This window comes from Chaetomium globosum, genomic scaffold, assembly GCF_000143365.1.
Source record: "Chaetomium globosum CBS 148.51 scaffold_3 genomic scaffold, whole genome shotgun sequence".
NCBI classification, from domain to species: Eukaryota; Fungi; Ascomycota; class Sordariomycetes; order Sordariales; family Chaetomiaceae; genus Chaetomium; species Chaetomium globosum.
The window spans coordinates 3659209-3684582 of record NT_165978.1 but is presented as its reverse complement, the minus strand read 5'-3'; the positions used below and the strand labels follow the sequence as shown (position 1 = coordinate 3684582).

At 55.5% G+C, this 25374-nt stretch overlaps 6 protein-coding genes across 6 annotated transcripts in view; 4 read left to right on the top strand and 2 right to left on the bottom strand.

Moving 5' to 3' along the window:
* Window positions 1-773, top strand: part of CHGG_06480 (uncharacterized protein) — a gene marked incomplete at both ends in the record, with an annotated part of 2132 nt that extends 1359 nt beyond the window's left edge. Inside the window, 2 exons of the mRNA XM_001222574.1 lie at window positions 40-172; window positions 320-773. Of these exons, the coding sequence (XP_001222575.1) occupies window positions 40-172; window positions 320-773 (587 nt within the window). The remainder of the gene's footprint in view (window positions 1-39; window positions 173-319) is intronic.
* A 5207-nt stretch (window positions 774-5980) lies between these two features.
* CHGG_06479 (uncharacterized protein) lies at window positions 5981-9155 on the top strand (the record flags this gene model as incomplete). The annotated part of the gene is made up of 3 exons (XM_001222573.1): window positions 5981-6507; window positions 6608-6968; window positions 7098-9155. The coding sequence occupies 3 exons, from the start codon at window positions 5981-5983 to the stop codon at window positions 9153-9155; spliced, it is 2946 nt and encodes a 981-aa protein (XP_001222574.1).
* A 931-nt stretch (window positions 9156-10086) lies between these two features.
* Window positions 10087-12032, bottom strand: CHGG_06478 (uncharacterized protein; the record flags this gene model as incomplete). Its single annotated transcript, XM_001222572.1, has 3 exons — window positions 10087-11676; window positions 11740-11905; window positions 11971-12032. 3 exons carry the CDS (start codon window positions 12030-12032, stop codon window positions 10087-10089), a joined length of 1818 nt encoding a protein of 605 aa, XP_001222573.1.
* Window positions 12033-13022: 990 nt separating this feature from the next.
* Window positions 13023-17762, bottom strand: CHGG_06477 (uncharacterized protein; the record flags this gene model as incomplete). Its single annotated transcript, XM_001222571.1, has 3 exons — window positions 13023-14013; window positions 14082-17167; window positions 17310-17762. The coding sequence occupies 3 exons, from the start codon at window positions 17760-17762 to the stop codon at window positions 13023-13025; spliced, it is 4530 nt and encodes a 1509-aa protein (XP_001222572.1).
* A 1948-nt stretch (window positions 17763-19710) lies between these two features.
* Window positions 19711-21514, top strand: CHGG_06476 (uncharacterized protein; the record flags this gene model as incomplete). Its single annotated transcript, XM_001222570.1, has 4 exons — window positions 19711-19796; window positions 20419-20623; window positions 20898-20964; window positions 21255-21514. The coding sequence occupies 4 exons, from the start codon at window positions 19711-19713 to the stop codon at window positions 21512-21514; spliced, it is 618 nt and encodes a 205-aa protein (XP_001222571.1).
* A 1851-nt stretch (window positions 21515-23365) lies between these two features.
* On the top strand, window positions 23366-25306 carry CHGG_06475 (uncharacterized protein; the record flags this gene model as incomplete). Its single annotated transcript, XM_001222569.1, has 2 exons — window positions 23366-24628; window positions 24695-25306. 2 exons carry the CDS (start codon window positions 23366-23368, stop codon window positions 25304-25306), a joined length of 1875 nt encoding a protein of 624 aa, XP_001222570.1.
* Between the last annotated feature and the right edge of the window lie 68 nt (window positions 25307-25374).

Here is a 25374-nt window from a genome sequence, read left to right as displayed (position 1 = left end):
GTTCCCTGACAACAACGGGGTCACTAACACCATCCGCAGCATTCACTGGTAACTGGAACGGTCCCGGAAACTGGGGTGACCGCCACCGCGGCCACGGCGACGACAATGACGACGATGACTGGGGCTGGGATCATGACTGGGACAATGACGGCACCGATGACCGTGACCAGTGGTACGTTATGTCTCGACCCTCTTCTTTCACTATATACCAAGCCTGATGTGGTCCCTTCATCTTACAACAACCCCCTATCTCCCAAACCACACCCCTCCCCATAAACACAAGACACCAAACAAACTAACCAACCTTCCCCCCCTTCAGGGATCAATACACGCGTACCTGGTCCGGCGGAAGCTACACCGTCACGGGCTGCGAATGGAACGGCAACGTGTGGGCCGGGGGGCCGGGGGGCTGCGCGCCCGGCGGCGCCGGCGGCTCGCCCTGGGGTCCCTGGGGCCGCGGCTGGACCTGGAGCACCGTCACGCAGACCGTCACCCGCGTCGTCACCGTCACCGACACGGCCGGCGCGACGGCCCTGTCCACCAGCGTGGGCCTGGCCGCCGTGGCGCTGGCCGCGAGCGGCGACGTCACGAGCACGAGCGTTATTGGGGCGGTGGAGACGGGTGCTGCTGCTACGGGTGGAGCTAGTGGTGGGGATGGGAATGCGAACCCGACGGGGGGCGTGGCGGGGGCGGCGGGGAGGAATGAGGCGTTGGGGGTGAAGGTGGCTGCGGTGATGCTGGGTGGCGTGGTTGCTGTTGCTGCGTGGCTCTGAGTTGGTTGTGGGTTGTGGGTGTTTGATGTTGTGGTGAGTTTGTTTGGTGGATTCAGGGGTTTTGCGTGGGTGAGGGGGGTTGGGTTTGTCAACCGCCATCTGGCTCGGATCGGAGTGGAAGGTTGGGTTATTGGGCACTCGTTTATCCATGGATTTTGATGATTTCTTTTGAGTGGTCTTTGGGGTAATGTAGTTGATGAACTGGCGTTTGCGGGTTTGCTTCGGAACGGATTCAGGACGGTGGTGGGAAAGTGAACAGCAGTGAGCTAGGAATCTTGGAATATAGCCGGGATTCATCATGATGAAAAAAAATATGTCTCTATGCTACTTGACCCATACCGTATAGTCATCCTCGTTTGCAAACTACCGAAATGGTTGCTTAGGTGGGACGGTAAATTGTACCGCTCCTGTGTAGAAGCCGAGAGCGACTGTCAAAGGTTCTGCTCCGGTCTTTGGTTACGACATTTGTCACGACGCGGTCACATGTGAGTTCTTTGAACAGCACATGAATTTAGCTTTACAGGAAACCCATGTCCACTATCAAGTATATCACAAAGTTTTCCTAGCATCCAGTTTGCAAGTCAACACTTCCTTTAGATACTCTACTCACACCACCCCCCTAGGTCAAGAGCCACGAGAAGCGATACCAATCACCCGAGCATATTTGAGATTTTAATAAGCCCCGGCAAGAGCAGGCCGATATACTAATGAAACGGCCCTGTCATGTGACATTGTGCTCAAAGTGAACTCCAAGGATCAGTTGATGTCATAGGCATTGTGTGTAAATCATGGCAGCCATGTTCCAATAAACGATGTGGGCTACCCAGACTACAGGCTATGTAGTTTTCCAATACTCCCCTTGAGCCTAGGTCGACCCAAAGGGTTGTACAGGAACGGAAGAAGAAACACAAAAGTCGATGACTTTGGACAGCAGCAGTTGGGTGATGTGAAAACATGATGTAAGTGTTTGTTGAGTTCTAGGCATCTTATTCCTTAATAGAGGAGGCATGGGTTGTATGTTGGGAGATGAATTTGACGCCACAACTAGATGGAAGAACAACTCACCCCAAAGTGTAGCAAACAGAGTTCCTGTTTAGAGTAGGCATCCATACTAGGTACGAATTAGACACCCAAAGGCCAGGCCCCTCCGTTTGAGGAATATGGGAGAAGTGGGATGATGTTCCGGGAATTGTTCTTGTGGCGCAGGAAGGATCTTCGGTCAAGGATGTACGTGATATGTTGGAAGGGAAAGTCCCGGAACGGGTCAATTAAGCACGGGGACTGGATCGAGAGGTCAGATACGGACCGTGTGTGTTGTCCACGGAGATGTATGGGCTTTCTCATGCTAGAGATTGCGAATCTGATCTCATCGAACCCTAAGCGCTGAATGGACAATGTGATAGCTATGACGACTTTTGGATGATAAGGGACGGGGGTTGGTCTGCCCTCGACGAGGTATATAGGATGGCCTTGTCCCGGCATGTTGTCCCTTTTTTTCGCTCTGGTATTGGCGGTTATTGCAAGCCTCAAATGCTTTTGAGCAAGGTGACTTCATTTTCCCCTTCCCTTGCCATTCTTTCACTCCCTCTCCCTTCCCATCTACAAGTCAGTCCCGTCTGTTCTATGAGTACTAGGGTTAGGGTTCCAACGGCGCGGGGCCCATTAATGACAGTCATCAGCCAAAACAATCGATTGATATCGGTGAGTCGGGCAATCATCAATCACCCCCACGCACCGTCGTAGTGGTTCAGCCCCCCCGGGCGGGAGGATCCCTTATTGGGCATCTGTTCGGAGATCAGCCTCCCGGCACGAATGCTCGACGAAATCATCGAGGGGTCGAAGAGCACGGATCCTCCGCGGCAATGATGGAGCGCAGCCGAAGGGACCGATGAGATGTGTTTTTCCTGATTTCATCCAGACCAGATCGACACCGGCGAGTTCGACTTGTTTGAGGTGGGGGGAACTTTGGGAGGATGTACGGATATCTACAAGTACGAAGTACCGCCGTCCCATCGCCGGGAACGCTTTCCGACGGCGGGAACTAACATGGCTGCGGATTTCGAACGGGCCGGTCTCTGACTTCGTGCCAAGGACGAAGCGCAGTGGTGGTCATGGTCTTATCGAGAAGCCAAGCATCGGAACGTCCAGATGGCAGGGGACTGAGCAAAGACCCCACCCCTCAGCTCTGATAAGGGTGTCTATCCCTTGGGGCGCGAACAAGAGCGGAAAATAGCAGCGAAATCGGATGGACGACTCGTTGACGACCGCGCGACGGTGAGGCCGGCGCCAACGATTTGAGAGCCACTTCACGGGCCGATTCCGGGACGGGCGAAGATTGAAGGGATCCTTTTGTGGAGAGACGGCAACTGCACCATGTCGGAAGAGAGGGTTTGGGAGGCTGCAAGCGAAGCTTCTGTTCCGGTTCCTACCGATGCGGGTTCTTGCAAAAGGCTAAATTCGAGGTTCGCGGGTGGAGAGGCTGGGGGCGTCGGGGAGTTTCCCCGTTAGTTATCCTGTCTTGGGGCTCGAAGCAGAAACGCGACGGCGTCGGAAGATGGTCACCACAGGCGCATGGAAGGCGTGAAGGCGTCTTTGATGGGTTGGGAGCGGACAAACTGTCTGCAACGGTGATTTCGCCGAGTCTTTAGTTACCTCGTACCTTGTACGGATTCGGACACCCTCTTGTGTGTTTTTTTTGGAGCTTTCTGCAGGCGGGAAAGCGGCCGTTGCTGGGTGCGACTTCTCGGATCCATCGTCATCTCGTGGTTGAGGGTCCAAGTGGGGCGAGGTATTCGTACTTTGTAGTGTAAGAGCGTGCTAGCTAAGTGAGCTGCGATCAATGTCCATGTTCGCTCACGCGCTGGAGAAACGGTGCAAGGCAAAATCGGAAAGGCCCTCTTCCTCGCCGTGGGCCGTCCAATTCGGAATTCAAAGGCTACCAGCGGGAGAGTGTCTTGGTGGCTCGGAAAATGAGAGTGAGGACGGTACCATTGAATTGATTGCGGAAGTGGGGGTCCTATGCAAGCGCTTTAGCCCCCTGGTCTCGATGTACCGAGTACTTCCCCACCCCATCCATGTGCTGAACGCGCCTCCAAGTTCGAATTGTCTCCCGCTCATCATGAATTGACATCCATACACAGTACAAATCTGTATTGTCCCCTTTCTAGAACCGCCAGCAGCGACCTGCACCCCACAGACGGTCGAGACCCTGGCACACACCGTCCCGCCTCGGGGGGGTGGGGTGACAGCTCCAACCCCCCGAGGATGACGGAACTGGTATTCGTACCTAGGCAGTTATCGTTGCGATAGGACAGTCGCACATGCGAACAGCGAGGGACGGGAAATAACGCCGCTGACAGGAGCTCGGCATCGGCCCCGAACCGATACTGCCGAACGAGAATTGAATTTGGGCTGGCGGGTTTTAAGCTTCTCGACAATAACATGCTGTGTGGTTGTTCTCGTTTTAGTTGAGAATCCGCACACGCGGGATGGCGACTCGACTAACCAGGCTGTTTGTAACCCCCATTCGTGAGGCTGGGGGCCATCCAAAATATGGCTTGGTCTGTCGATGCAGCGCATTTGGGGGGATGATTTGTGCCGGACTTTCGTCGAAGCTGGTACGCTACCCGGTGACCCCCCGCGCGGGAGTCTTTACCATGCTTCGATGCTTCCTCCTCCCATTGTCATCACACACTGCATTCAGAAAGGGAGGTCTGCAATGGTTAACAGCCCAGCCTCATCAATCCCAGCTCACCGTCTGCTCAGCCATGCCCACAAAGCAGCGATCTACAAACTAGAGCGATGGCATTCAGGACACCCCAAGTACCTATCGTGGCAGCAGCTGACGCCGCATCGCGAACATGTAACTGCGCGACACGCGGGGACATTCCACGCCAAGAACTCCCACATCCCGCCCTGCCTGCTTCACGGCTCACCGGTGGGGCAAGTACCAGTAACTTTGGCTTGCTCTTCACATGGAGGGGCCTTGCCTAATGTACCTGTGTACCTGCACGGTGGAGGGCTGGGACCCCCGATCGACCCAAATTCTCGAGACACAGGGACGGTTCATTTCATCATGGCCTATTTCTAGAGTCGGCGGATACGACAACGGCTGGATTGCACACCTCTCTTTTAGGGGCCAGCGGCATCAGAAACCTGCGTTGTGGACTGTTTGGATGATTGCCTGTGGTGGTGGGGAGGAATCGTAGTGGGGTGAGAAGCACATCAGCCAGGACGGGACCCTTGTCGGTCTTGTTCCCGAGCGGGTTGCGGTGCGACGTGGGCCTGGCCTGCGACAAACCTGAGTGAGCACCGATCAAATAGTTATTGGTGCAGAGTGACGGGCTTGAACAGTGTCGAGGTAACTTCTCAACGTGGGCAGAACGTCTCAACGAAACGTGTTCGTATACACAGTATAATCATTGCCTCCTTTGGGTGTGGCTAGGTACCGAGGTAGGCAGCCCATCCTTTGTCTCCCCTTATAGCAAGTTCCTCCTCTGGGCTACTTGTAGGTTCCTCCTTCTTCCTCCCTCCCCACTTCCATCGTCAACATTCGGGGCTTCCCACGAGGCTTGGCGGAGTCGTGTTGCATCGAAGCCCCATGCTCAGCGGTAGGTGGCAGCGGGCAGGGGCCACATCTCTGTTTCTCACCTAGCCTGCGAGCCGCCCGCTGTGAGTGAGCGGAGCCCACTTGAACTCTTTCCTAGAAGGTCACCACTTTGCCGGCCGGCCCTTGCTTTCCCTCCCCCAAACTTCCCCCTTTGAGGGAAACGTAAAAGCGAAAATAAGCCTTTTCCACTTTGCATCGTTGTTTCCTCTTTTCAGGTTTCAACACATTGCCAAGGTCCAAGTTCGCCGCAAGTCCCCACACGGGCGAATTGCACACTGTGTGTTTTGGCGGGCGCAATCGCAGACTTGGGTGGCACGCTGCCCTGGATTGCTGCTTTTAGGTGGCCCGGGCCCGCACAAGCCTGTTTCCTTCAGCAGAACCTGGCTCCCGTCACCTGGAACTGTCCGCCCACACCCACTGCACCACAACCTACGACTTGAGCCGGGCTTGTGCTGCACTCGGGCGTGGGGAAGGCCCAGCAAGCCGAGAGAGAGAGTAGCGGAGCCAACCCTCCTTTACCTCGGCGGCGCCCGTCTTCTTTTCCTCCCGTCCGTCCAAATTCCCCAAATCTCGACCGGGTCTCACTTGTTGCATCGCAATGGCAGCGACCGCGACGGACCCCTTTGGAGCGTCGAGCCCGCTGGCTTCGATGCATCCTACAATGACTGAGCACGACTTCCGTTTTCCACGGAGGCCAGGTGACGCTGCGGCCGGCAACCACTTGAACCGGAGACCTGACCGATTCGACCAAGATCGCACATCTGCTACCGGTTCTAGGATGGCGGCGGCGGCATCCACGACAACCGGCGCACCAAGAGCAATGACGACAGGGCCGAGCGGCCAACGCCCGGGGCCGCGCGAGTCTCGTCTAGACCTGCCCCTGACTCAGGGTGCTGCCCACCCAGACCTGCTGCGCTCCGCCGCCTTCCAGCCGTTTCAGCGGAGTGCCGCGCGTGAGGCCCAGAACTTGGACGAGATGCAGAGGCAGGACCCGCTGGCCACCCAGATTTGGAAGTTCTACGCCAGGACGAAGCAGCTTCTTCCTGCCCAGGAGCGTATGGAAAACTTGACGTGGCGAATGATGCATCTCAAGTTGCAGAGGACAAGGACAGCCAACGCGATAAAGTAGGTTTTTTCGTCTTACCGCGGTTTCTAGTGTGCTGCTTTGGGAAGTTCGACGGTGGCGGAAAAGAAGACTGAGTACTGACGTTGTGGGCCGACGAAGAAACAGCCGTGCTCTAGGCCCAGCAGCGAATGCCCCCAGCGGGATTGCGCAATTGCGCAAGTCCTCCGAGCATGCCCCGCTACCACCAGACCCAATGAACCTAGACGACTTCATTCACAACGACAACGTCGGAACGCCAGCTGGCCTTGCCCTGACCCCGACCCCGGAAGCCATGCGTCAGGCCGAGGATAGGTCGGCCCATCCCACGGCGACGGCCATTCCCATCAAGTCTCGCAAGGACTCGTCCCAGTATCTGGCTCCCCAGTCCGTCCCCGTCGCCGCCCACCAGCGAGTCCAGGACGAGTTTGGTTATCTTCCTCGCCATCCGCGCAAGACTAGCATCGACGAGACGGGCCAACGTGTGAGTTTACGCCCTTTGTTTTGTAAAAGACGGCTCTGGGACGAGAGATCCGTCGCCTTTCCCCGCCTCTTATTGCGATGACGTATTTCCCATTTGTGATGGCGATCTGATATTGCTTGTCCCCAACAGACCCGGAAGCGTCCGGCCAACTTCTCCCCTCACGTCCCCGCTGTCAACAGCGGCGTCACGACAAATGGACTGGACGCCGACGCAGAATTGAACGAGTACTCGCTGGACCACTTACACCAGCCCGCCTCCCTGACCCAGCCGCCCAATCACACGGGAGTCCCCTTCCCGCTTGACACCTTCCGCTTGAACGACCTCAACATAACCTCCACCGGCCCATTCCAACATCACTTTTCCTTCTCACCCGCCACGTCGCCAATGGTGGCCAATGACCCGTTCTCCAGCCTCTACGGTGGCTCTTCGATACCTTCCGGCCCCTTGGCTACCGACTTCTATTCCCCTCCAGGATCTGCTTACCAGTCCGCTGTTTCCACTCCGCACCCCCTAGGCGATGCCGATGGTTTTTATTTTGGACAGATGGATATGCGCCATTTGCGTCAGCAGCAGTCGTACAGAACTGTTCACTCGGGGATGGGCAACGCATTGGGCCAGCAATTCCCGTACGGGGCTAATGGCAACTTGATGTTCCCTCCCGCCTCCACCGGTTCCGAACCAACTTCCACATTCAACGCCCCAGCCTCTTTTGGTCATGTTGACCCCACGCGGGTGTTTCAACAGGAGCTCCCTACTCGATCTCCCGCTGTCGGCTTGGGCCAAGAGAACATGTTTTCGTTTGGCGCCGATTCAGATGACGAGGAGGGAGGTGCTTTTGCTGACCGCAACATCCCGATACCTCAAGACCTTTCGCCCCAAGGCATGGAAGACAGCGGGTTTGACAGCTCGTCACTTCAATGGGACCCGTCCCTCCCCGGCAATTTTAGTATGCAGGCAGCTAGGTATCCGGCCGGGCCTACCCGGAAACAGGTGACAATAGGTGGTACGACGACCGACTACGTCGACTCGGGTGGCGATTGGGAAGGATCGGGGTTGAACCGGTCGCAATCGCAATCTTTTGGTACCACGGATGGGCGCACCGGTAAAGTACCGCGAACGGCTTCGACACCGAGACTGGCCAACGGAACAAATCCGTTCGATAGGCTGGCGCGGTCAACACCAAACTCGCCACCGGCTGACGCCAATCACGCCTCGGCTTTCTCCTCTGCGGCTACCAGCCGTCCCTCGTCCCCTCCTCCAGCATCGAGACATGGGTCGACAACCAACCTCCAAGCTGCGGGAAGCAGCCAGGCTGAGAGTAGTACCAATGCCAACGCTAATACACCCACGACATGTACAAATTGTTTCACCCAGACAACGCCGCTCTGGCGCCGGAACCCCGAGGGCCAGCCCTTGTGTAACGCCTGCGGCTTGTTCCTTAAGCTTCACGGTGTGGTCCGGCCTTTGAGCCTGAAAACGGACGTCATCAAGAAGCGAAACCGCGGTTCCGGTTCAAGTCTCCCCGTTGGCGGTTCAAGTACCCGAACTAGAAAGAATGCTAGCTCTTCAGGAGGCATAACTAAACGCGGTTCTACATTATCTGTCTCCTCGGCCGCCAACCCCCCACCGGTGCAGGCAAGCACACCCCCGGCAACCCGGAATAGAGCCAACAGCGTGAACGGTAGCGAGAGTCCCGCGAGTGGCGCCGCTTCGGCCGGAAACTCATCAGGAAACACACCCACGAGCCACAACAACGGCGCTGGCTCGTCCAACGGCGCGGTCGGTGCGGTTGGCGGGAAAGGCGTTGTCCCCATTGCCGCTGCGCCAGCAAAAGCCATTCCCGGCCCAGGCGCCGCCGCCTTCCCACGCACCGTAGCCCCCTCTGTCTCCTCCTCAAAGCGCCAGCGCCGCTACAGCAAGAGTGTTGTGACATTGGAGCAGACATCGCTTACTGGTATGGACATCGACAGCCCGGAGAGCTCCACGGGCTCCAACGAGGCCGCCGCCGTATCCAGGCCCTTGGGCTCGAGCAGCACGCTTACCGCCATGCAGCCCAGCTCGAGCAGTTTGAGCTTGTCTGCCGGTGGCTTTGGCAGCGCAGCCATGCAGCCGCAGCGGCCGCTGGCTGGGCCGGGTAGCCAGCGGGCCGGGCCCCAGGAGTGGGAGTGGTTGACCATGAGTTTGTAAGTAAGAGGGTGAGAGTCCGAGGCTTGCTGCTGAAAGGCCATTTGGATGAGCCGCCGGGCTTGGGGATTGTTTGTGTTGCGCAATCGAGCTGTGGCTGCAGCACGGCCGAGTTCGCTTCGTGGCCGAGGTGCCCGTGTTCTCTGGTCGGTTCGGATTGCTCTCATCTCGCATCGCCTAGGCTTGGCGTGGCTAGATGGTAACCCCGTATTTATTATGAGGGGAGATGGCGCTTGATGATGGAAACGAACCAAAGAGGGCTATACACACGACAGTTGACATATGGATTTTGGGGGCGTTTGTCTTTCTACATAGCTGGGCCGGTATTAACCCCCCAGTCGTCACGCTCATTTCCCTTTCGGAGGATGCGTGATGATGCAGGCTGGAAGGAACTTGGACGGAATGGACCACACCACGCAATGGTCCGGGGGCTTTCCTCACGTATATACATTCGGGGGAATTCCTTTCATTTTCTTCTTCTTTCGTTCTTTTCTGGGATGGGGGGTGCTGGAGGATACCTAGATGGGCGGGCCACGGGCTTGGGTAGATGATTGGGATACCCTTCCTTACTACGTTTGGGTTTGAGAGAGTGGGTGAGGGGGATACGAGATGGGGATATGTACGGGGACTGGCAGTATAGGAATCACGGTTAGTGCTTGGTATGTACATGTGTAAATGGATCAATATTCCGAATATTCTCTGTGATTCTGATGGTGCCTGTTCAGGTGATATAGGAGGTGTACTCATATGGCCGTCCTCGGTTCCCCCAAAATACGAGACGGAGAAGTTGCCATATCTACATTTATACCAAAAAATAGGTGGAATTTGAAGTTGTTTAAATATATTATGGTATTAGATGTTACCTTGACCGCAGCTGCGGTCGCGGATCCTCCGCTCCTTTGTCAAGTCGTCCAGCATCATACAAACACCACCCCTAGCTATTCTTCATAATCCCCAACACCCCCCCAATCTTCCGCACGATCCCCATCCCATACCCCACCTCCACCACGCCCCTTGCAAACCGCCAGCTTCGTCCCTGGTCCATGACAGGGTAGCACATCGCCGGCGGGATCGCAGTGCGAATCCCCAACCACGAGAAGCGGTCCTCGCACACGGCCTTCACGTTGCACAACCCTTTCAACCCTTCTTCACCGGCGAAGCGCCCATAGCCGGAGCCAGACACGCCACCAAAAGGTAGCTGCACGGCGTAGGTGGCGCCAAAGTCGTTGACGGCGATCATCCCCGCCTTGATTCCGCGCACGATGTGCGGGATGCGCGAGTCCGAGTCGGCGCCGAATACCGAACTGCCCAGCCCGAAGTGCGGGGCGTTGGCGACGGCTAGGATGGATTCGGCGGAGGCGCCCGGCGCGCGCATGAGGACCATGACGGGCGCGAAGCACTCCTCGTTGGCGATGGCCATGTCGGGGGTGACGTCTACGAGGAGGGTCGGCGAGAAGTAGTGGCCCTTGGGGTGGTCTGGGTGGATGAACCGTTTGCCGCCGGCGAGCAGGCGCGCGCCCTGCTGGACAGCGTCGGCGATCAGGCCCTCAAGGCGTGCAAAGGAGGCATCGGAGATCATGGCACCCATGTCTGCGGTGGGTCCCAGGCGGATGGCGCGCACGCGGGGCTCGAGGATAGAGACCAGGCGGTCGTAGATGGCGGGGGCCGCAACGATGCGCTCAATGCCGATGCAGTTCTGACCCGAGGCCTGGAAGGAGCCGCGCATCAGGATCTCGATGACGCGGGGGAGGTCGCGCTTGCTGACTGTGTCGAGGACGATGCAGGCGTCTTTGCCACCTAGCTCGGCGACGACGGGTATAAGCGACTTGGCGGCAGAGGCGGCGACTTTGTGGCAGATGGGGCGGGAGCCGATGAAGGTGATATGAGAGATTCCGGGGTGGGAGGTGATGTGGTTTGCTGTTTGCGGCCAGCAGACGACGGTTTGGACGAGGGCTGGGTAGTGGCCGTGGGCGATGAGCGCGCCGCGGGCGATGTTGGTGAAGAATGACGAGCTCCATGCTGTTTGTTCCGAGACCTTGACCACAATGGCATTGCCTGAGAACAGGGCGCTGATAACCGGTCCGATAAAGTTGTGGAAGGGGTAGTTCCAGCTGACGAGGGCGGCCACAACACCCAAGGGCTCGTAGTAAACGGTGTTGCGCTTGTATGCCATGAGCAGGTTTGTCGGTCGCCGCGAAGGAAGGAGGGCCTTTTCGCCGTGCTTGATGGTCCATTGGAGCTTTTCGGTCGTCACGAGGACCTCCCCAAGCTGCGCATCCACCATGGTCTTGCCGCTGTCGAGGCAAGCCACGCGACAGATCTCCTCCTGGTTATCTAAGACATACTGGAGTATAGAACGTAAAACGGCGCGGCGCTCACGGAATGAGGTGGTAGCCCATTTCGTCTGGGCGGCTTGTGCCTGCTCGACGGCTCGGTCGATGGCGTTTGTAGTCGAGGGGTTCACGAGGCCGAGGAACTGCCCGGTTGCGGGAGCATAGCACTGAACGGCGGTGGAGCCGGAGACCTAAGTTCAACATTGTCAGCCGTGTGATGGCAACCGGCGATCCGGCACTCAAGAATAGCGCACCTTGATAGCAGGCTCGTCAAGAATCTCGACTTTTTCAGGCCTCTTGGGCGATGGGACGTTGTAGCGGATCGGCTGGTCGTTTTCACGCAGAGCAAGATAGAGGAGGGCTAGGGCGCCCAAGCCCGTGAAGAGGAGCGGCCAGGCATGTTCTGGGATGTCTACTAAACTAGAAAGCCCATAAGTCTCGTGTTAGAAATGGTATAGCAGTTTCTCCCAATGGGCTAAGCTCACCCCAAATCTTGAACCGTGGCGCGGAGTTGCTCGAGCAAACTCTCCACCGCTTTTGTCGTCATTATCGTAGGCCTTTGTGTCTACCACGGTCTCGCCACATTTGACGGGTAAAAGGCAATGCAATTGACTGACTTATGAACCCGATACCGGTGAGGATCTAGGGCGGGTGCTGGTAGAGGAAAGAAGTGAGGTGGCCCAAAGCCCACGCGCGGTCGCGACTTGCTTGAACCTCACGCCACCACATTTTGTTGATGGGGTTGTTTGGGCTTGGCTCAGGGGCTTGGCAGGGGAAACTCACAGAGGCCGCAAGGGTGCACGACCCACATCCCCAGCGGCTGGTGCCGAACCCTTGGCACTGCCTTTCAAACGGGAACGGGATTTCGGCGGAGCCACCAGCGGGCTTCTCTCTAACTCCGCTGGAGGTTGGAGCTAAGGGTACATTAAGACATAAGGGAGCTGCTCTCCCAAAACACGTCTACCTAACCGCAGCACACGTACTGATATCATCTGCACAAGGTATATATGCAAAATGGCTCTTGTATTGTACAGCAACAACGCAAGTTCAAGCCGCTTTGGAACATAACTTCCTCCCAGCATCGCAAATGTATCCCATCCAAAACGCCGTATGCCATGAAGAAGAAAAAAAAAGAAAAGAAAACAGAACAAAGCGCGACAGAGAGGAAAGAAAGGGGGAACAGCACCACTAAGCAGCAACGGGGAACAGCCGCCGGGGGGAAGTCCCGATTTCCTTCCCAAACCGCAACCAAATTTTCCTCCCTTCATCTTTCGCGTTGAACAACTCTAAACACCGACAATATTGCACTCCCTCTCGCCCCTCTCTGCTCCTTGTTCCGCAAATGTCGGTGGGGTGAGGGTGGGGGATATCATGTTACTTCCCATCCATGCACGCATGCACGCCGCCTGCTGGGACATCTAAAAAGACGGGTGATCAAAAGTGAGAAATAAGAAAAACGGGGGACAACAAAGAACCCATCAACGATACCGCGCGGGAACACCACATATACAGTCCGAACTTCTTCTCTTCCGTCATATCATGGGTCAATACTCTTCTTGGAGAAAGCAGACAGCCCCCGCTTCCTCACCGTCGTCAGGTTGAACCGCCGTTGGCCCGGGAGTCCCTGGGCCGAATGTGTCGATTCAATCCTGCTCAAGCGCGCAGCTGAGGTAAAGTCGTTACTGGCCTCGAAGCTTGGGCGCACACGCCCGTCGATGGACCGCCGCACCCTGTCGTATGACGGCCTGCAGCGATCTATCGATGGCCGGGTGACAGCGCGCTCCGGTTCTACACCCATGTCATCCTGTTGTTGCTGTTCCCGCTGCTGCTGCAGCTCGGCCGAGGCCCGGCTCATGATATAGGTCGTCCCGTCGCTTCCGTTTTGCGTGCGTGTGTTGTGCGTCGCGATCGATGGCGGGTAGATTGGCCGTCTGTCCTCATCGACGCTCGCGTACTGGGTGTGCTTTGCCTTCCTGCTCCGCCCGGATAACTTGCCCGACGAGGACGATGACTTGGCTGATGCGTCCTCCACGCCTTCGGTCGCGTCGACGGCCGCAGCAGCAGCCGCGTCGGCGTCGGCATAGTCGCCGCGCTTGGCTTGCTCGCGGATGATGTCCACGTCATAGGGGAACAGCTGCTTCTGCATCGCCTTGATCACAAGACGCGGTAGGAGACAGACGACCGGAGTGACGATCAGGCACATCCAGAAGGTCAACTCCTGGTAGATTTGAGGAGCTGCCTGGTAGAAACCGGCAGCGTACGTGAACGACGTGTACACGCCGGTCCAGAAAAAGATGAAGACATCACTGATGACAACAACGAGAATCATGAGCCAATCCCACCGGTAGGTGTTGATCAGGATGTACGAGTTGATGGTGAGCACGGCCGGGTGGGCAATATAACACCCTAGCCGTGTCCGCTCCGAAACATCAAGCCCGTTTCCGGAGCCCGTGGTCGTGAGGATGACAAAGATGTACGGGATAAAGAAGCTCAGAGTGGACTGGTAGATGCCATCAACCATGTACGCCCTGGAGAGGTATTGTGTCAGTGAACAGGCCGGGCAAAAAGAACAACGGAGCCGAGGTAGGATGCTAACCAGAACTTCGTTTGAGTCCACTCTTTCCGTTCAATCCCGCGACGGTAGAGCTGGGGCACCGCCAGCGACACCGTGTCGCTCACATCCTGATCCAGGACGCCCATAAGGATAACCGGGACCGATGTGAAGAAAAGGTTGAACATGAGGATGTACGTGTACTCAAAAATGTACGAGATGTCGAAATCCGTAAAGGCTTGGTACCAGAAAATGGCCCACGTCCACACCATATTCTTGTAGAAGAAGTTACTGATCGACTCTGCCAAACGCCGGTACGACCACCTTCCGTGGACCAGCACCAACCTCTGCAAGAAGCGGAACTGCCCAACGGCGTAGTCAGCCGACATGACGGCCTGCCGTCCCTCCACGCCGGCAATGCCGACGCCGACGTCCGCCTCCTGAATCATGGCCACGTCGTTGGCGCCGTCTCCTACCGAGAGAGTCATGACATCGAGGCCGTTCTTTACCATGGCGACAACGGCGGCTTTTTGTGCGGGGCTGACACGGCAGCAGAGGACTGACTTGCACTGCTTGCACAGTAACAGAAACTTCTGTTTCAAGGTATCGCTGAGCGCCCACCGAAGTGTGAAGCCGTCGATCACAAGCGCGTGAGTGGCGGCGGGGGGTTCGTGGTCTTTCATGGCCTTCTTTAGCTCCTCGTCGCTGCCCGTCATATGGAACCTCGCCAGGCCACTGTCAAGTTGTTCTTCGCAAATCGCTAGGTACTCCGCCTCGGTCGCCAAGCTACCTTCGTCTTCGTTGACTTGGAGACGAATGAGGTCCATGTCGTTGTTCAGCAAGTTGCAGGAAAACCCGATGTTGATGGCTGTCTCGACCTTGTCGCCTGTGAGCACCCAGAGTTTAATTCCGGCATCGCCCAACAACCCAATCGTATCCGGAACGCCGTCTTGGAGACGGTCTTCGATGGCAGTTCCTCCCATCAAGGTTAGGTCTCGCTCGATCTTATCAGCTACTTCCTCGAGCCTCTCCTCACGGTTCTCTAGCGCCGTGGCGGCCACGTCGTGTTCTTTCTTAAACTCGAGGTACTGCGCCTCCGTGAGCTCCTTTTGAGCGATGCAAAGCGTCCGGAGACCCTCGACCGCAAACAGCTCAAGATGCTTCGCCGTTTCCAACCGGAGTTCGGCTTGCTCGCCCTTCTTCAGGCGAGCATAAATGATGCTGTCGGCGCCTTTGCAGAAAAGCACAATCCGGCCATCCGGCATTTTCACAATCGCACTCATCCTTTTCCTGCTAGAGTTGAACTCAATGGTATTGAGGACGGTGTAGTGCCTGTCGGTACCCATGACGTTCAGGTTGATTCCGTCGTTTGAGGAGCCGAGCACAGTGAACCCCATGTCGCGTGCTGTGGCCACCAGGGCCGCCTCGTCTGGAGACTGGGCCTTAAAAAGCATCTTTGGGGGATCCCCTGGTTCCTTCTCGGCGATGACCGTGTGACAGAGGGCAAGGGCTAGCATGAATTGTTCGTTTGCTTGTTGCTGTTCAGGGCCATTCTTGCCGGCCAGGTCATCGACGAAATCGGGGGCGATAAAGGTCAGGTCATCGTCGTGAAGGTACGGGTTGTCGTGAAGTTGGCGAAGCCCACGGAGCGCTCTGACCTTGGCGTCGGCGATCTCGGCCCGGATTGTCTTCGCCTCCTCCTCGACATTGATGCCCAGTCTCTTATTCATGCCGGCTTGGGCTTCAGTATACGCTTCGCCATATGGTTGCCCATTGATGGTCGCCTTCTTGAACTCCATGACGTTTTGCGTGAGGGTACCCGTCTTATCTGAGAAGATATACTCGATCTGACCGACATCATCCGAGACGTTCCACGACTTGGGGATGCAGGGCTGGTCGATCTTGTCGTAATACATCCCGACATCACTGTAGATGAAGAACGCCTGGGCAGTTCTTACAATCTCGAGCGAAATGTAGAGCGAGATGGGAATCAAGTTCTGGAAAACGATCAGGGCAGCCCAGAACGTAATGAAACCAGTCAAGCCCGGGGTTCCTCCGATAGAGCCGTACTCGAACCAGGTCAAGGAAGCATCGGTTCTCGCCCAGGCGACACCGTTCGCGAGAGCCGAGATCAGACACATGACGAGAAGGATGCCGAAGTTGCAGATGACATTGAAGTTCAGCTCTCTCGCGATGCGGGGCCGCTTGTTGGGTGTGATACCGGCGTTCATCATGATCTTCGTATCATGGCCGGTGAAAACGACGACACCGAGCGCCCATTCCGTGTTCCGGAGGTTGCAGCCCCGCAAAAGCATATTATCGATGCCGACGGGTTCCGACATTCCCCTCGGCTCGGCCTTGGGGTCCCAGGGAACTCGTTGCCGCCACTTGACCGCGCCGTTATACTTGTAGAGATTCGGCTGCGGCGGCTCGCTGTCGATGATGAACTGGGCGCGTTCGCAGTCGCGTGCATGCTTCAACGTCCGTCCGCATCGCAGAGCGGATCGGACCTTGAGGTTGGTTTCGCCGTCCAAATTCTTTGTTTCCACATAGCACGCGCCGTCTGGATCCGACGTCGCCAGAATGATGACATCAGCGGGGAGTTCGTCGTCGTTGTAGATGCGCACGAAGTCGCCGACCACCAAGTTTTTCCAAGCATCCCTGTGAAACCTCGCATTTCCGGAAATGGGCTCCTCTGGATTTATCAGGTCGCCTTTGAGGTTTTGCAAGAGTACTGCCTCGTTTTCCATGGTGGACGACATGGTGGGCATGTCGGGGTCACGGGGCAAGGGCGACGGCACTGGGGTCATCTGGATATCTTCGTGTGCCGAGGCAACTGATTGGCGCGAGTGCGGCGACGCGACGGGTTCCCAGGCGGTGTTCCTCGTCTCGATAGACATTCGTGGGTCGGCCGTCTTGAAGGTCTGGTGGCTTGGCTCTTCCTTCTTCCACAGCGCTTCGATCGAGCGCCATATCGAACCGAAGAAGCGAGAATTGGCCTTCTTGAACTTCCGCCACCCCGAGACATTATCCTCCCGCACGTTGACGTTCTTCTTGCCCAACAACCGGTGAACGGGCGCATTGTTGAGCACGTTATCGAGGTTGGTCCTTCGGTAATCTTCGATCGCGTCCTTGATCATCGTAACGCAAATAATAAATATTAGGGGGACGGCGTTCAGCCCGGGATTGACACCGCCGAAAATAGGAAATATCTAACAAGTAGTTTCTTGTCAACTCTCCGCGCGCAAAGGAGTAGAACGCGAACCGACTTACCACTAGAATAACAAGGAAGAGGAAAAAAATGTTGGCGATATTTTGGAACTGGAAGAACAGGTTCTTGGGGACGAAGGAGAGCGGCGTGTATTTGGCGGTTCGAATCTTGTTTCGCGTGAACTGCTGTAACGGGTACCCTTCCTCGTCTTGAAATTCGGCCGGTAAAGGGAGGTTGAAGAACAGCTGCCTCGGCCCCGGCCCATCACCAACCTCCTCCTGGACACTGGAGTCGTCTTCTTGGTCGCCATCGTCGGGCTGGGACGCGTCAGTCCCCCCAGATGTTCTCTTCTTCTCGTTCGCCATGCCCTTGTTGTTGTGTTTCCTCCCCATTAGCGAGAGACGCTTCATGGAGCTGCTCTTAACCGTCAACTTCCGAGTGGCCCATCGAGACCGCTGCATCGACGACAGATGCGGCTCAGCAGCATCTCCCGCACCCCCCTGGGGAGACGCCATGATGGTGGGATCGCGGGCTGGGCCCGATCACCCCGAGATGGTCGCCAGGCTGGCCAAGCTTGGCCGAGTCGCTCGTCCAGGCCGCTACAATTCAAAGCTTAGCGCAAGTGGCGGTGGGGTCCGACCTGGGCGATTTCGCGCGAATCTGTTGTCCCAGATGTGTCGTGTTTTAAATCGTCGGTCGCGAATCCAGTGCAGAAGCGGAGCGGCAATAAGGGAGTACGGGAAGGTGGCGATGGCGATGTGTTTCGTGACCGCTGTGAGAGCCGGGGGGCGGCCGGGCGAGAAATTTCGATGCGCGGACGTACGGTGCTGGGCGTGCGGAAGAGTCGGGGGCACCGCAAACAGAAAGAACGAAAGGACGACGCTATGGCATGGGCAAGCCGATGCAGTCAGCAACCTGGGGGAGCGATTTTGGTAACTCCCGGGCTGCGATCAGATGAACGTCAAGGAAAGGGGGAGAGATTTTGAATGGTACAATGCGAGAAGCAAAGGCTCTGGGCCTTTCTTCCTCTGGACAGAACACAGCAGATGGAACCAGGGGGGAGGGTCGCTAGGATCCCAGGTCCCTGAATTGGTCAGCGCTCTCGCTCTCATTTCACGGCGTCGCGGTACCAAAAGTGGGGCTTCCGCTTGGTCGCTCTCGGCTTGGTCTTGGGAACGGACCAAGCTGCTCACGCAGCGTAATATCCGGACCGTCACCTTGGGTAGCATGCGAGTGACGGTCCTATTCCGAAGTGCCCGTTTCGCCATAAAATCCTGTGTGGCTCTAACAATACATACAAATACAATGTGCTCAATCAGGTATGATCAAGTCAACCATCAGCACCAAGCCGCGGTACTTGAATACGCTTAAACTCGTATCAACCGATATCGTCATCCCGAGGCCTCGCTCGGGGATCGCGGTGTCTTTCAGAACCCAATTTTGAGATAATTATCCTCAAGTTCTGTGTTCCGGGCGGGCCGGCAGCACGCACATGTGTTAACCGACCAGCGGGGGTGGAGGCGGAGACGAGACAAAATATCCAAATTGGGACTTCGTACGTTTGGCGATCTTGTCACGGACTGAGTAATCCTTCCCCTCCCGGGTACCCTCTGGTCAAAAAAAGCCGAACTCCAAAGGGGAGCAAAAAATCAAGAAAAGACAAAACAGTAAAGTAAATCAGGTAATGGAATTGAATAAAAAGTAACTAAACTTTGGGCTTCTGAATCACTTTCTTTTCCCTCCTCCAGTCGATGGTTTCCGGACTGCCGGGGTTACCAGCGATCTTCGGGTTTTAGCTGGACCCCGGTGGCCGGCCCATGGTGGGATTGCGGCCCTGTTTCCCTCCGTTGAGAATTGACCCCGTTCACCGACTCCGATCGAAGGCCGATAATCAAGGTATTCGCATCCGCGACTCCCATACTTGGACGCCCGACAAACCATTCTCGGCTCTAACTAAAGAAGGGAAGTACGTTGTGCTGAGGATGGCATGAGGGCCCCCGTGCGCGTTGGACTTTCCCGTCTGTTCTCATTAATTAGGTACCCGACGAAAGCGAGATAAAAGTACCTGATTGCCTGCACGACAAACTCCGCCTCAACCCGTGGCACCGCGGATTGGAAGCCTCACTTCGTACTGGTGGACGTTGCCGCAGATTTGCGGCGGTGCCTTCGCTGTCAGCGGGCAAGTGAAACATCCTGCTTTGCTACCTCGTCGTAAACTGGAAGGGGTCCGAGGGAACTTAACGGCTGCGCCCCGTGGTTCATCCAATCAAGGCTTTAGTTAAGACATCGAGATCTGTGCCTCTACAAATCCAGTGGACGAAATCCAGTGGACGGGTTTCAGCTAATCCCGAGAGCTCCCACCAACTCATATCTAGGTAGGTATCTTTCGCTCATCACACCACTCATATCCAGAATTTCCCCAACAACCTATCACCTTCTAAATAACCGTGGTCATCATCCATCATGGCCACTGCCACGGGGGATGGGGCCATCGCCAGGCGTTCAACCAGGCGTTCAATCAACGCCTTCTCGAGTACCAGCTCGCAAAGGTAAACCGGACGAGGCAGTTGGTCATCCCCATCCGATCCGACAATAAGCGGAAAGACAACCAAGCGGCGAATGAGACGTTGTAGTTGATGGACTCAGACCGCTCTGGGGCAGAGCATCATTTCGAACTGCAAGAGCAGAATACACATGGAGCATATGATGATTTCGTGGTCGTCTTGGGCGAGATTCTTCCCGCGGATACGCCAGGACTCAAAGATATAACCAGAATTTAAGACGCCTGCATCTTGCCGCTGAGGCGCCAGTGTTAATGACTTCAGCCCCATGGCCCACCACATCGTTCCTGACCAGGAGCACACACGAATCTTTGTTCGAAAGCTAGGGGGCGGCTGGGCAAACCTGTTTGTCCTTGTTGACAAGAAGGAAGGTCTCTGCGGGGTATTACAACTCCCATCCAAATCATATGTATACGCGACTGGGGTACTACCCCGAGTGGACGGATACTCTAGTCCGCCAGCGACCCAGCATCAGGAAAGGCTGGCACAGTGGGAGCAGAACATCACAGAATTCTACGAGAAATACATTCAGACACACATATTCCTCGACGTCCACAAAGCGTCTGATCGGCCAAACAAGGCAGGGGCTCTGTGAAACGCAAGTCTCCAGCGAAAGGAAGACATCAATTTTGAAGGCCATCGCGGCATACCACGATACAAAGGACCGAACACATCTTCTCCAGGCTCTCAGCTTCATTGATTGTGCTCTCGGAAAAAGCAGTAACCAAGAAGGAAGAAATGTCGTCGACCTGCTCTTCACCAAGCCGCACGAGATCGACAAAGAAGCAGCGTCCGAAGTCGCCGAAATACTACGCGTAAGTCAACTGGAGGCAATTCTCCATTACCTCCAACTAGAAAGGGAGCAGGAAATCAAGAAAAGAGAGAAAGAAGTAAAAGAAATTGAGAAAGGAGAAAAAAGTGAAAGAAGAGTACAGAAAGAAGAAATAAGTAATTAAATAAGTAATTAAAAGGAGAGGAAAAGAGAGAAGAGAGTGAAGAAAACTAGAAAGGAAAAGGGATAAAAAAAAAACCAAAATAAATCAAATAAAAGAAACCAAATTAAAAAGTAGACACTGGGCTTTCGAATAGATACCTAATTTGGTCTACCATCCTATGTCATTCGCCGAAAGGAGCACGTGGAAAGAGCGGGCGAAGGGTATGTCTCTGGATACCCTGCTGTCCCTCGCATCGCTCTATCATTGTGCTCTTGCTTCGCATCCGCGAAGAGGTACCCGAAGAAAAGATCGTGGTGGCGTCGAGGTTTGTCTGATTCCTCGACCTCATTCAAGACTCAGGTAGGCTACATATGTCAACGACAGCCAGAACCACACCAGCACTCGCTACATGTATAGACAGCGATCATTGCACGTATAGCGGGGACATCAAGATGGATGATCGCATCGAAAGCCTACGCCTTTTTAACTACCTAACCAACCTCGGGGTTAGTGATCCTCTTCCTTAGCGCCACGGCAGGGGGAACGGGACTCAACATTGCTACAGCATCTCGTTTGATTATTTGCGAGCCTCAGTTCAGCCCTGGTTCCGATTCCCGGCTGTACCGTCTACCGCAGATACAAGACCTCTCCGTATATCGCGTAGTGGGTCAGTCCTGCGCAGTGGACGCGTACCTCGTCGGCAACTCCGTACGAAAGTCGGAGTTTGAAAGAGGGCCGATGACAAGCCGGGTACCTAAGGTACCTAGGTAGGTAGGTACCTAGCTGGAGGGCGACGCAACCCCTTCGGCCTCCTTCGTGAACTCGGCTCCGCACGGAACAAAGGTCTGCCAAAAAAAAAAGAATGCACCGGGGAGATGCATCGTCTTCCGTAAAATGCCCAAGTCTCCTCATCCCCAATATAGAGGATTTCCGAATCCTCATCATCCCCGCCCTCCGACTCCGCTGTATCTTCGGGGCGCTCTTCCGCCGCCTCCACTTCCTCCTCCTCTAGCTGGCACTCCACCGACCACCCGTTATCAGAATCTTGATCAATAAAATCCTTGTCTGATGTGTGCTCCGTGTTCGAATTCGTTTCCGTGCCGCTGGAAGAACCGGAAGCTTCTTTTAGTTCCACCACAGCCGGCCGCTGCGCTCGACGGCGAGGCTACCTTAGCCGACACTAGGTCTACTGCTTGGCCCGGCATGACTGTTTGTTGTTGTTTTTTTAATGTTGGGGTTTGGTTCGGGCTTACATTACCATCCCCCTAAATCAGAGCTACTGTCCATCCCAAGGCATGTTATCTACCCTAAGGCTTGCTGTCCGTCTGTTCTGTTAACCACCCAAGACTTAGATATACAATGTAAGTCATCATGAGTCTCTCCTTTCTGAGAACTCGGTTGGGGGTTTTGTTGCTCATGACTTCAAGAACCCAAGATGGAGGGCTCGCATAATTGTACGTACCCGTGTAACCCTAACCTTAAGTAGATGTCTTTATATCGAACCTTCCTTCCCGTTCAACGTACCTATCCAATATACATGGCACTTCCTTCCCTTCGAACATTTTACCTTCCTCCCATGAATTTACCTCATTTACACCTGCTTGCTCCCGCTATATTACCCTTTAGTTTTGCCTTTTTCATAAACAATCCAGTACACCACCATGGTGATGAGTAAAATTCAGACTCTTTTTATCCCGGCGCCGCCGGACAATCCTTACCCCCAGCTCGGGCAGGCATCAATCACTTCCATGATTGCAATTCAATCGGTTCTCAACTGAAGACATGCCGCGGCATACCCACGCTAGGTGCCCTCGGTGTTCCCTTGTGGGGAGCCAGGTGCAAGAAGAGTTTTCCGACCAGGGAGCATTCAAATGAACACCGCAAATGCTCGGGGCCAGATTGCACCTCGGATGAGGTGTTCACATCCAGCAGTGCCTGGAAGAAACATATCGAACAAGCTCTCTTCACCGCTGGGTATTCTTGGGGATGGTACCATGGTTCCACAATTGTGCGTGCACTCTAGGTGTAAGTCGCGCCAAATGGGGGTTATGCTGGCGCTTATGCAGCAAGCATGTGACGACGAGCTTAACTAGAGGAGTCCGTGGAGAACATGGATGACATGATGGCTAGGGGGAGGTTCTACAACAGCATAGCCAAGGTAAACTGTGCGCAGAGCTCAGCGCGGTTGGGGATTCTAACATGGCATCGGAGCTATGTAGTGACAGATTTGGCCCGGGCTACATGCATCCGGGCACAGCGCCCATCCGAGCAGGTGAACGAGAATATGAAGGACATTATATCTAAACTCAAGAACATCATGGCGCAGCTCGGTGCGTCGCGCAGAGTTTTTTTTTTTTTTTTTTTTTTTTTTTTTGGCCAGAGGGCGACTAACAATGCTCCGTGCACCTGTTTCAAATTTCCCTGATCCACGCATCCCGACCCGCTGTAAATTACTGTAATCGTCCCGACCCAATCATCTATAACCCATACCTTTTGGAGCAATGGAAGTTGCGAGCGTCGACGCGTCGAATCGCCAAGAACGCAACTTGGGACACGACTCACACGAGACAATCTACCAACCACAAAAGAGACGAAGACTGAAGATGCCGGCTTTTTTCTGAAATGGCGAGGCCCGGCCGTATAACGAGCTTTTTCAAGCCAGTCTCAAAATCGCCGCAAAGCCCACAACCCAAAGCGGCGTTAAGAGCGGAAGCGTCGACAACCCCTCCCCCGCTATCACCATCGCCAGTACCATCCGCTCACTTCCCCTCGTCCCCACCAGTCGATGCATCAACTTTCCGGGACCGCAACGCGGTGATCAAAGGCTCAGACGATGAGGATGATGACGACTTTGGTTCCGATGACGACTTTCCGGAGCTGTTCTCAAATCTGCCACGCGTTCCGGTCCCCGTTCAAGCAGCGGGAAACGAGTCTAATATCTATGCAACGCCCAAGGCGAAGCGGAGAGTGCTGGAGTTCCACTCTTCGCCCTTGACCATCAACACCAAACCTCACAAGTTTGATATCAAGGCACTACTCAAGCATGCCGAGGCGGATGAAGCCGTCGAAGAGGGTGAGCAGCGTACCGCGGCCCTCATTGCCCAGGGATCCCCAACAGCACGCGACCGTGTGGCGGCAAACGAGGAGCACACCAGTCTTCGTGACACAATGCTGGACGTGTTATCTGATCCCGAGGATAGCCAGGACGAGGGGAATCGAGGGAGACTGATGCAAGCGGTGAAACGAACCGAGGCAACGGTCAGCCGGAAGGAGTGGTATTTTTTCGATCGCCAGAATCAATCTAACAGCACGGCGATTCAAGTACGGCACCCCTTTCCCAAGGCCGATGCCACCGGAGTTTGGGCCTTCCTCGGTCCGGAAAAGCATAGGTCCGAGATCTTCGAAGACGGGCTGCCTTACAATGTCCAATGCCGGATGCAGAACTTGCCTGACCGGATCTTCCTGTGGGTGTTAGATGAGGCGGGATTCACAAAGTCGAGGAAGCTCCAAGGCGAGTATATTCGGCTCCTTGGCATTTGTTCGGACCAGATCAGGCGACTGCTACTAGACGATAAAATCGTCGGGCTATTTCAAGACCTTGGAGCTTCAGAGCGAGCTCTTGCGACGACGTCTCAACCAAGCGGAGACTCGGAAAACGGCGCTCCCTATCCAGAGGATTGCCGAACCCGCCTTCGGGCTGTGCTTCGCATCTTGGCGGGGACTGCTCACGGTTCAACGACTCAAACATTAACACGGACCATGTCCATCCTCCTCCGACTCGGCATCGACAACATCATACGTGAGGATGAAGCGGTCGCGACAGAGTACCAAGATGCGTTGTTACAAACTGCGTTGGCGGTCCCGTGGAGAGTCTGGAATAACTTCGTGAGGAACCCTCTCTAACCCGCACACCTTTCGCTGTCTGACTCCTGCATATTTCGCCCCTCTTAGTGCGGAAACGTGAGCGAGTCGCTCTACTCACATACCCAAGATGCTACCCTCCGCTGGAATGCCGTTTCTTCTATTCCGCCGCTTCATGCGAAACTGGTCGAGCTGCGCCGACGCCTGGCACTCGTGTTTGTCTTCGACGACCCACGCCGAGCTTTTTCTCCGCCAGAAGACACCTTCAGCATCCAGTCCATCATCGATCGTCTCGAACAGGCCGATGAATTCATCGTGGACCGCACTAACACGGATTATGTGGAGCTACTAGCACTATCTGAGATGCTGAGCGTTGCGGTTGGCGACGGATCACCGCCAGCCGAAAACATAAGCCCGGAGGCTGTCAAACAGTACAATGCCGAAGTCGACGAGCTGGCACGTAAGATCAAATTACTGTGGTCTAGTATCCACGAGCAGGGAGCTGCCTACATGTCGAGGCTAGAAGTCCGCGTACACCTGAGAGACTTCGAGCGCAAGTTACAACACGTCGTGCGAACACGGCCCCGTCCCAAGGAGGACATCTTTGGACTCAATCCAACCGAGGACGACCTCGAGCGCCCCAAGCAACAGCAGTTCATGAAGAGGTTCTTGAAAACAAAGGCATCCCCGAGGACTCCTTAGAAAGAACACAGGCGACACTTGGAAGCAACAGCCTTGGTGCACGTTATTCTGAATTCTCCATCTCAACC